Genomic DNA, 12,165 nt, shown 5'->3' with positions numbered 1-12,165 from the left:
TTTATATATTAAGATATATATAGGCACTGTACCGTGTATTTGTGTTAATGGATGTAGCACTGGGCTCTGTCTGTGTTTCATGTTCTGTCTCTGGTTTTAAATGTACAAATAAATATTTTGAGTAACAATAAATAAAAAACCACAAAAATGTAAATACCATGCCCACAGCTAGTTCACAGTGATGCAGCAGGAGGTCAGAGAGACAGCTGCCTCACTGCAACACTGAGACCCAACAGGTACAATTGAATACAGCGTATGGTAATATAGAGGAGCACTCACAATAAATAGGTATTTCTGCCATGGGTGCGCGTCCAGTCAAATCTTGCAGCCACTGTACATCAGGAATGAAGTGGTGGTCCTCCGGCGGTCTTATGAAGCAGAAATACTAGAAAGGTAGGACCGAAACGTTGATTCATATGTGAATGCATATTTATTTCTGCTTCATAATACCGCTGGAGGGCCAGCACTTTATTCCTGATATTCTCTGTACAAACATTTTCTGCTACATATTGCAAACGTTTGTGCTATAATTTCCTACATTAAGGGAGTTTGTTTCTACATTGCCCAAAGGACAGTTACAGAGCTGATCCATATATTAAGTTGAGAAGTTACCTTTTCTGCTGGGTGGGAAAAATGTATTCTCATTGGTGTCTCCACCTTCAAAACCTCGGCACTCTTCCTTCTGTATGAAAAACCACACGCATAAATTCACTTCACTAGCCTATTGGTGGTAATACTTCATGCTACCTTCCATCATCTCCCGCCTGTATTCTATATATATCAGGGGCACAACAAAAAATTCAAACTGTGGGGTGCAAAGTTTTTGTGCAGCATATCTGCTATATTAATGTATTTATTATTGCACACAAAAGAATAAACTACTATTTCAACTTCCAAAACCAAGTCTAGGTTTCCTTTTATTTTTTGATAGTATCTTAAAAACGTCATCCTCGTCTACTCTAATGTTTTTAGAAATATAAAATAACATAGGGAAGTGGTTTCAGGAGAGACAGAGAAATGGGTAGTGGGCAGCAGGGCCACTGATAGAATTCCTGGGGTCCAGGACTAGAGTTTAGACAGGGCCCCCTCCCCCACGTATCGGCGGCCTTGCGAGCCTCCGCCCTTTAACACCCGTGTGAGCCACCAAATCCATTCTCCCCCCACCCACTCCCTGTGTACTTCTCTCACTGTCCCTCATTTAATCACCCACCTCACATTCAATCTTGCTCCCTCTATCCCCCCTCACCCCACACACTACTCCCCCCCCCAATACCCATACATAGTTACATAGTAGATGAGGTTGAAAAAAGACATGCGTCCTTCAAGTTCAACCTATGCTAAATTTAGACGACAGATACTTTATCCTATATCCGTACTTACAGTATATTGATCCTAAGGAAGGCAAACAAAAAATCCCAGTGAAATATCATCCAATAATATATCATAAGGGGACAAATAAATAGAATGACCTTCCCACAATACCCACACAATCCTCCCAAAATAATTGCCCCCTCCCACAAACACACAAAAGTGGGCAGTGGGAGCAGGAGAGGGGGTAATTAGGTGCATGAGGGGTCAGAGAGATAGAGGGGGCAGTGGGTGCAGGAGAGGGGGTACGTGGATGCAGGAGAGGGGTCAGAGAGGACAATGGGTGCAGGAGAGAGAGAGGGGGTACGTGAGTGCAGGAGAGGGGTCAGAGAGAGGGCACAGGGTACAGGAGAGAGACAGGGGGTGCAGGAGAGGGGGTAAGCCGGTGAAGGAGAAGGGGTAGTGGGCACAGAGAGAGATGAGGGGAAGAGGGAATGATTACAGGAGGTCTCATGGCAGGAAGCCTCTGCAATGTATAGCTGCTGCCTGCCATTTGACCTCCTCCTCCTAGGGGTCCTATACTCAAATGATTCTTGGACTTGTAGTCCTGCTGTCTTTCTAAGATGTAGCATTACATTAGGAGCTGGACTACAACTCCCTTTAGAGGTGGGACGAGACACCTCCCATGTGCCATCCTCCTACTCTGCCGCCCTGCACCAATATATGAAATTCTTTGGGGGTGTAAAAGCCCCCTTGCACCCCCCCTGGTTGTGCTACTGATATATACAGTTTAGTATAGCATTTGCCTGTATGTTTAAGTTATATTGCGTACACACATGCTACACATAAATAAAGATAAACAAGATTCATATATAATAAATAAAGTCCTAGATATGACACAGGCAAACTGCATATTTGACTGATCATATTTCCAGAAAATATTTTGTTTAATCGGTATAATACTATATTTGCCAACATTTGTTATTACCTATTATATACACAAAATTACAAGCTGTACAGTAAATCTGTGAACTATCAAACAAACTGGTTGTTGACTAGAATCTCAGCGGTGCGCACACTGGGCGGCACGCCCCCCAAGTGGGGGTGGGGGGGCGGTTAGAGGCCCCGTGCTCTCCCCCACTGCATTTAAATTGAATGCCGGGAGAGGCGTGAGGCCTCTGTAACTTACTTACCTGTTCTCTGCGGGTCTTCGGCGACACGTCGCCATGGCAACGCGGCATCAAATGGCGCAACAGGGTCATGTGATGTCACGTGTCGCCATGGCAACGCACATCAAATGACGCAGCGGGGTCACGTGACGTAATTTGATGCCGAGTCATTGGGAGAGGGGGGGGGCGCAAACGCTGCGGCTCCCGGGCAGGGGGGGTGCAACTGAAGAAGTTTGCCACCCCTGGAAAAGATAATCTCTCAACATTCTGTATCTCCACCTTTACTGGAGAACGAAAAATACAGCTTTTGATACCATTTATTGACATTTTGGTTTCTTAAACTTAGGCTAACCTCTGAACTTTTATAATTCTGCTGCATCCTTGCTGATCTAGGTAAAGCATCGGCCACCTGGGCAGAGGGAACTTCAGTGATCTTTCTTTCCTGCTTTATCTCCCGCTGCCGCTTATACTCTTCCAGACTGGACTGAAACCTCTGGCTAAAAAGGCCATTCTTGTGATTCCGTGGGGTAGACGACGGGATTTTGTACCATGGCATATCCCCCCAGGGGCAAAACGGACTGGAGCTGGGTGTGACACGAGTTAACCCGGAGTTTGGATGATAACTGGGCTGCATTTTACATGCGCTCTGTGGTTTGAACTGCAAAGTTTTGCTCTTGTTTGCACTGGAACTCTTACTCTTGGGCAGTTGCAGATCCACACGTTTTTTCTTGACTATCTTATTTCTCTGTTTCCCAAATGGGTCTATCAGCTGTCGCTTATGAGATATTATCCCTCCACATGCAAGATGTGTAGGCTGTCCAGCTAAACACTTGGAACTGTCACCCCTATCCAAAAGTCCTTTCGAAGGGCCGCTTTTCACTTTGGCTCGCAAGATTGCGCCCTTTCTCTCCAGTGGCTCTGGCAAAGTTACTTTCCGTTCCAGTTTTGTCCTTGTTGGACCTGTCTCACTTGTTCTAGAGTTTTGCTGAAGCATTAGTGGTACAGAGGCAAATGAGACGTGGATCATGGTTTGCGAGGCCGTTAATTCATTGTTTTCTTTTATGGCTTATGAAAGAAGGGAAAAGACGGGTTATCAGTTTCCGAATCCTAGTGACAAACGTTTGTGGCAAGTTGCCTGATTTACTTATATTAAATGCTACAATACAAAACAACTGTTTAAAACTGGGAATAAAAACAGACCACCTATTAGGGACTCTGGAGGCGATGTATCAAGCAGAGTTGATAAATTAAGCAATACATCAACAAGTAGCAAGTCCATGAATTATTGTTTCGTTCTTCATCAAATGCATCAAACATTAGAAATGTATTTCTCATATCTGCTATGTTTGCATATCTATTGCATGTGAGGTTAAGCTAAATACAGTATATTTGGGAAAACTTTGAGTGTCAAAAGAAATAATATGGGGAATATGTGTTTGCAAGGTTCTATTTGAGTTATGTAACCAGGTAGGCTTCCACCATTGTTTTTTCTTGACTCATTAAACGCAAATAAATAATGTGGCAATAGGAGCAAATACAGATCTATCACATTATAATACTCAAACTTCAGGTCACCTCTCTATTCTGCTCGATAACACAGGCAGGTTATAATCAAGCAAAGTACACTGAGACATTAATACTAATGGAAGTGAGATAATAAATTCATAAACGTGAGTATGTTCAAGAAAACAACTAGTCTTCTAAAAGGCCTTTTTGTTTTTCACAATCATGCTTATGTCATGTACCGCTGCCACAGATTCCAAAGGCTTTTTAGTTTAATTTTAACTCCAAACTTATTATCCATTATTTGTAAAGCGCCGATATATTCCGCAGTGCTTTTAACTGCATTTTTAGACACTTTTTGCAACAATAGGTTTTCGTGTGTTAATCATACTTTTCCGTATTATACAGGGACCAAAGACTCTGCAAGTATCAACTTGAAACTATGTTTGATGGTGGCAGCGATTTACGATACATATATTGTGACAGATTGAGGGGAGATATTTGAAGGACCCTGCGTGGAGAGTAATGAGTCAGCTACATAGCTGTGTATTAACTCTTATCTCATACAGGCGTGCCATTCATGCACTTTTAGCAGTTTGTTACATAGCCCCCAAACATAGGTAATGGCTAAGTAGTCACTACTACCTGGAACCAGCAAAATGTCATGAAATATTTCTTGGCGTTGCTCCTCTGACTCAAGTTTTCAGCAAAGATAGTGAGAACTCAAATTTTGCTCTCGTCATTTGTCTAGTCGCTACAACATCTTAGGGGAAATAAAGCCCAGTTCATGGTGACTTACACATCCATTTTTATGCATTATTTCACTCTCGTGCTGATCTATTAGATAATTCTGAAGGTACATAACAAACATTAAGCAATCTTCATGCACCAGAACTAGCATTATGTTTTTATTTCCCACAAAAAATATATCCAGTGGGGGCACTAAAGCACATACAGATGCAGCGGCCGTTATTAAAAGGCATCAAGGCGCCGTTTTCATATGCGCTGCTGTACTCCATGCAGCATGAACGCAGCTGAACGTGGCCAATCACCCCAGGCACATGCGTTTATCGCGGTTCTTTGAATTTTATGGATTGTGTGCAATTATATGCAATGAAATGAATGAATTGTAATGTGTACAGTACTGTGCTACTGTGCTACAGTGTCAATTTCAGGTGTTTATAAGCCAGAACACTAAAATGCCATTTTATGCACTCGCCTGCACTTGCGTCTTAAGACGGTATGGTTGGAAGTAATCCCGCGCTATCACATGGATATTCCGAGGTATAAACCACGTGATTTTGTAAAATTATGGCCGCTGCATCTGTACTGACATCAAGTTTTAAGGGAAGAAAAAAGTCTCCTTTGTAGAGAATTGCCTTTTTTCTCTGGTTCACAATCTTTATTTATGTTACATTTCTTTCGATTTATTTGTTCATTTTGTGTTTTTGTAAAAAAAGTTTACAATGCAACGTTTGTGCCAACTCCCTGCTACATTTAGCAAAAATGGCAATATATAGGCCGTGTTATAGGATCATATGGCCTGAGTTGTATGAAGATCTTCAAATTTGCTTCACAGAAAGAAAACAGCAAATCTCACTTGGTTGGGGAACTCTCGCGACAAATTCACACATCTTTTCTTTTCATTCGTTTAGACTGTTAGTTGGTAATTACAAGATTTGCACCATGTATCGAGGCATTCAAACAGGCCTTATTGTATTATAGACGGCGCTTTGAAAAGCATTTTAAAGATAAGTCTCTGCATTAATTTATCAAGGTTTGTGGCACCCACATGCATCAGATTGGGATTTGGGGAGTTGCTACAAACCTCTCGGACTAATGACCATTGTCAAATAAAATACATTTTATTAAAAAGGGGGCACACCTTGATGTGGTCTGCAAACTTACAAATGCTTTGGCCAAATAATTTAACCAAGTGACCCTCACTCAGTGGCGGCTTTCCCATTAGGCCCGGGCCTAGGGCTGCCAAATTTTGGGGCGGCAAAAATATCAACCTCCACATACCGCCGCGCTCTCGGACCTGATGGGAAGTCACATAGCTATTGCGGCCACCTCCTAACCTGCCGCCCTTCTTCTCCTTCTGAACCGCAAATTGCTCGTTGCTGTGGCAACGCGACACCGTGTGACATCACGTTAGTGACGTCTGCGGCACCATTTGACACTACGGTTCAGAAGGGGGAGAGGGAGGCAGATAATTGCCTAGGGGCCCTCACATACTGCATGAGAGAAAAACAGATAAGTATTTAACTACGTGTATATGGTTTGTCATGTTGGATGTAGGTTGGGGCTCTCTAACTTTTGTTTATACTCTATTCAAGTGCTCAGATGCAGAAGAAAACAAAAATATACATACGTACAATTTGCGATCTAATCTTTGGATTGTGAATAGCCTTCATAATCTCATACATATGACCTAGTGTGTACTGTACCTGTGCTTGTGCTCTGTATTAATAGCAGAATTCGGAACACTTTATGAAATTATATATTTAGAATAGAGGTAGTAAGCACCTCTCAAACATTAATTTCTAACAATCAGTATGACCCACATGTTTTCAATTACAGATAGTTTATTTGGGTGTTCCTCAGAGCAGTTTTAAGTTTTCAGTGATTCCGTTAAAAGACATAGATGGAAAAGTTATGAGAGAAGCTTCCCTACCTGCCCTGCATGTTCTGGAGCACAAATCATCTCTGCAGAAAAAAAAAAAAAACACAAAAATCATAAATCATACTATTAATAGCGAGGTTTAGTCTGCTTCTGAATTAGTTTACCACTGCATACTCTCCATTCATGGCTTTTTTTTTTTTCATTCACAAACCCATCCTCAAAAAGAAATAAAACATTTGTTTATTTGATGTGTGTAATTGGAAGGTTATAATTTCTTTAATATTGACAAAATTGTATGTATGTTATTATCGTTTATGCTGTCTGTTTATATATTGAAAATGTCAACAAAAAATGAAGAGGAAAAAAATAAATAGTAGTTATTGAGTAGTAGAAGACTAAAATACAATATTGTGTTCCTAACCCATCCAACCTAATTGTAAGCAAAAGCCCCTACTTTAAAATAATTTCAGATTTATTTTCACAATGGATGAAAATAAAACTATATTTCAGGTAAGTCATTTAGTAATATTCTACATCACATCTTCCTTCAGACATATGTATTAAGAACGAACTTCAACACATTAGCCCCTCCACATGCGGGAAACAGATTTTACTTTCCACGTATCAAGGGAAATGTTGTTTTGACAAATGTTCTATTTTTATGCTGTTTACTTAGGGAAAGGAGTCATTTAGAGAGACACACTAGGAACTGTCTTGTAAAACTAACTTTACTTTAGTTAAAACAACATGAGATCTCCCAAGCACACTGAGGACACTTAAAACTTCAATAAATGTTTCCACTTCACAGATTGTTTAGGAAGTCTACATGAGTATTTGTTGAAGGTTAAGGAGTAGGGATACCTTTGGGAGAATGAATGAAGAATATTAGGTACCACTCTATTTATGGAGGGAAATACTGAAGGAACTTGATAGTAGACAATCTGAAGCCTGATGACATACATCCAAGATGACTCAAGGAGATTTAACAGGTGCTCATTGGCGAAACCAGGCCACTGGAGAAGGAAAGATGGAATCCCACAAGTGAAAGCCGATAGTGGCAGGTAGCCTACATCTTGTGGGGAGAAATTAACTGGTAACCCTGGGTTGTGACACTTCAAGAATTTATATACTACAACATATACTTTTGTCTCTTGACATCTGCCCCAAAAAAGCCCTTGTTAACTGGTACATATAAATTGGTGCTGACGGGGAATCGGTGATAGTCAAGTACGCTCATCCCCACTTCCTCATTTCTGTGATCTAGGCTCCACAGAACCACTTTTTCCAGAGACCTGCACGTTCATTGCTCCAGTGAACAGCAGAGATAATATACTCAAGAAGTCTACATAACATGCCCTCAACTAGAGGTTGTGACTCCTCATGAATCAGGTAACTCAAACGGGAATATTGGGGAGACCATACTTTTGTGATCTTCTTTGAGTCAACAGTATACTGAGCTTTTACTACAAAGGACTTTCACATGCCATGGTCCAATGGTCAAAGGACAGTCAGGGACATCCAAAATCCTCCACTTCTTTGTGCAGCACTGCTGTATCATACTCTCCAAATTGCATGACAAGGAAAGAAAAAAGTTGAGGTGTTTCTAGATTCATATAGCGACCATTCCAGTGATTATGTCTTTGAAGTGGAACAACGCTGTTTATGTTCCTTGTGATTATGCACAAATTGATTTATCTCCATGTTAAAGCAAAAATAATATTGTGAACTCCAAAAAGCAGTGACTCATTGTGACTGTAAATTAATTAATGCCTGTTTGCGTCTTCTGTGGGACAAAAGATCATTAGAAATATACTGTAAAGTTCCTACTGCTATATTATAATATCTGCTATTGCACACACTGTCATCTATTTTGTTAATGTGCTACATTGTTACATAGTTACATAGTAGATGAGGTTGAAAAAAAGACATGCATCCATCAAGTTGAACCTATGCTATCTATGCTGTTCGCCCTCTGTATGGAGCCCTTAGCAGCACAAATACGTAGCAAATACGTAGCAACCCGGATATCACCGGGCTTACTATCCATTCACAATCCCATAAAAAAGCCTTGTATGCGGACGATATTCTATTACTAATATCAAAACCTCTGACCTCCCTCCCAAACTTGTTCGACCTGGTAGGAAAATTTAATAAAATATCTGGCTTTAAGATCAATCAAGCAAAATCAGAGGCCCTAAACCTAAGCCTCCCAAAAGAAGTAGAAAAATTGATAAGTCTAAATTTTAATTGGCAGCAAAGAAGCATCAAATATCTGGGAACCCACATCACTAATAATCCTAAGAGTATATAAAACGCAAATTATCCCAAGCTGATTCGGACTCTGAAGAGTGATTTAAAAAAGTGGATGTCCCACAGAATCTCCTGGATAGATAGGATACACAGCGTCAAAATGAACATCCTCCTGCGTATCCTTTACCTATTTCAGACGCTACCAGTGCCACTGAGACTGAAGGACTTACTCTCACTTCAGTCTGAAATCTCCCACTTTATATGGGGAGGTAAAAAACAGAGAGTAAAGAAGACAATTATGAAAAGATCCACCCGGACAGGAGGACTGGCGGTACCTTGTTTGCTCTCCTATTACTACGCGGCTCAATTATGCCAAATTACTCAATGGCAGTCTAACCCAGCATTGAAAAGATGGGTAGATCTGGAAAAAGCAGTTTGCTCCCCATTGGAGTTAAACGACCTCATCTGACTACCTAAAACAGAGCTAAAGACAGAGATCTTGCCGCTCACCTCAATGACCAACTCCCTATCTGTTTGGAAGGCCACCAAATTTAGTAACTCTCTAACAACTAAAAACTCATTGATGACACCATTATGGGGAAATCCTGATTTTGCACCTGGAATGTCGGAGGGCGCCGCAGAAGGTTGGAAGCGGTACGGATATGGGCGTTTTAAAGATATGGAGGGTAATAACAAGATTAAATCATTTGAGCAATTTAGATTAAACAAAGAGATCCCGCAATCTGAATTTTTTTAGATACCTCCAGCTCAGAGCATTTTATAACAAACATTCCCCCCATCCCCCATTGACTACATTTGAGAAGCTCTGTCTAGCAGAAGTAGACACTAAGGGACTCATATCGCAGATGTATGGAGAGGTAATCGGTTCTGGGCACACACCAACAAAAAACGACATATATGACACAGTGGGAGAAGGATCTAGAGGAACAACTAGAGGAGGAGGAATGGGTAGCTATATATGAGGCGACAGCTAAAAGTTCTATTTGGTCACGTTAAAAGAGAACGCATAAAAGTCCTAATGAGGTGGTATCTCACCCCACTAAAATTATCAAGGTTTGTGCCAGGATACTCCCAGCTGTGCCCGCGACAGTGTGGAGAATTTGCTTCACATGCTGTGGTCTTGTCCTCGGATAGCGCCACTTCGGGAAGAAATTAGAAATTGGATTCAGAGGATTTTCAACCTCACAATTCCCCCGGATCCGTGGCTGTTACTTCTGAACAGACCACTACCGGGTCTATCTACAGCCACAAATAAATGAGTTGCCCATTTTGCAACGGCGACAAGATGCGAGATCGCAGCACGGTGAAAGCAATCTGAAATCCCAAATATCCCCACAATTCGGAACAGAATTTGGTACGTGTGCCAGATGGAAAAGTTAACGAGTCTGTTTAACGACACTGGCGTCAACTATCTAAAAGTCTGGTTACCATGGTTGGCACAGACAGACATCCCAGGGGTAGAGATTAACACAATTTGGCATTGATATTCAGAAGTGCGTTCTCGTTTGACTGACGGGTTCCGGATTCAGACAGGACCAGGAAATGTATAATAGTAGAGTACTGGACGGGCAATAGCAGTGTCACGGGAGACTCCTATGGCGGGTAGGATCTCGGTGGCCGGAACAGCACGAGCGTAGTAGGGGTCACAAGCAGGCGTCCGAGGCAGGTGGCAGGCAGCGAAGTCAGGTACAAGCAGGGGTCCGAGGCAGGCGGCAGGCAGCGAAGTCAGGTACAAGCAGAGGTCGGCAACGAGGAGACTGGAACAGGACAGGCGGGGCAGGACAGGGACTAAGAACAGGGAGCAGGGACTGAGACCGGGGAGCAGGAATAACCAGGGACAAGCCAGATTACTAGCAAGGACCTTTACTGAGAACAGACTATGGTACAGGTACAGGTACAGGAAACAGGTCAGGATCAGCGACAGGCATGAGCATACTGTAGGAGTCTGACTAGCAAGCAAAGGCAAAGGAAAAAGACAGGAAGCAGAGCTATAAGACAGAGAGAGGAGCAACAAGAAGACAGACAGACAGACAGAGGAACCCAGAGCCAACAGAAGGCAGCAGCACACCCAGTGGACAAAGAAGCTATGGCTAGGCAGGAGGTCTAGGCGAACCTGACATTACTCCCCCCTCTCGAGAGCGTTCTCGGACGATCCTCCAGGCTCTTCCCGGAGGCCTTGATGGAAAGGTGACTCAAGGTGACCCACCTCTGGTGGTTTGTCAGTGGGCAGAGGGTACTCCACAGGTACATTGGGTGCTGCAAGGAACCTCCGAATGGGTGCGTTCAACCCAAAAGCAGGGGCAGAGACATCAGGAACGTGGGCAGAGACGGGTGCAGCCTTTCTACGTGAGTCAGTGGGGACACAGAGTTCACTCTTCGTGGTCTCTTTTTGTGACCAATATATCTCTTTATCCATAATCATTAGTGTTTCTCTTAATACTCTGATTTCGTCTTTGAGTTTCTGCTCCTTCAATCTCCAGTCAGCTCTATGCACCTCTCGGCTCAAGTCTTTCTCAGGCCCCGGCGAGTGACGATTGGACTCCAAGAGCAAAACTCGCAGGTCATTTAAATTTCTCTCTTTCTTGAGCACATCTTGACTGATCATGACAAACTGTCCAGAGGAATCGTGGGATTTCCTAGAAAGAGCTTCTAGTTCCACGTCCAGCTTCTTATTGTCCTGCTGGTGGATCCCATAGGCTGAGCCTGAGTTTCCAGTGATCTGAGACTTCTCCGAGCTGCTTCTCATGGCTTCCATTAGTTTCTCCACTTGGTGACCCTGATCCAAAGCAATTCGGAGGGCGTCTTCAGTGCTAACCAAGCGATGCTGTAACCGTAGAACTTCTGACGCAGTGGAAGGGTCTATTAGGGAGTAGCGCCTCTGATCTGATACCGATCTCTCTTTATCCTCCTTTTTGGCAAGCTGAGTCTTGAGCTCAGCGATCTGTGCCTGCAGCGCTGTGAGCTGCTGAGATGTGAGTTCAGCTGCTAGCTTTAGCTCTTCCTCCAGCGAGGCTCTGGTCATGCTCAGTGTGACCTTCAGCTCCTCATGCTGTTCTTTGGGGACACACTGGGTACTCAAATACTCTTCCAGCATCTTTATCTTGTAGGCAGTCTGGAAACTTTCTTCCTGCAGAACTCGCTGCTTTTCTTCAGCATTCACCCATTTCTCCTTCGTGTCCTGCAGATGTGCACGCAGTTCTTGCATGACTCTGCAGCATATTTTCTGTTTGTGTGCACCGCTCCAGGGAGACACGTTCTTCTTGCAGCATTCTCTCTGCATTCTGCAGT

The 12,165-nt window shown here is 42.8% G+C and overlaps 1 protein-coding gene across 3 annotated transcripts in view; it reads right to left on the bottom strand.

Annotated features, from left to right (window-relative positions):
• LOC142495828 (uncharacterized) overlaps nt 1–12,165 on the bottom strand; it is a 439,489-nt gene that overhangs the window by 338,253 nt on the left and 89,071 nt on the right. For all 3 annotated transcript variants that reach the window (XM_075601852.1, XM_075601853.1, XM_075601851.1), the window contains exons 2-4: nt 6,658–6,689; nt 2,830–3,542; nt 613–682 (exon numbers count right to left, since the gene is read on the bottom strand). In XM_075601852.1, the coding sequence (XP_075457967.1) occupies nt 613–682; nt 2,830–3,542; nt 6,658–6,689 (815 nt within the window). The remainder of the gene's footprint in view (nt 1–612; nt 683–2,829; nt 3,543–6,657; nt 6,690–12,165) is intronic.

The sequence above is a fragment of the Ascaphus truei genome, chromosome 5, assembly GCF_040206685.1.
Source record: "Ascaphus truei isolate aAscTru1 chromosome 5, aAscTru1.hap1, whole genome shotgun sequence".
Lineage (NCBI taxonomy): Eukaryota > Metazoa > Chordata > Amphibia > Anura > Ascaphidae > Ascaphus > Ascaphus truei.
The sequence above is the reverse complement of the archived record's forward strand: the minus strand, read 5'-3'. Positions and strand labels throughout refer to the sequence as shown.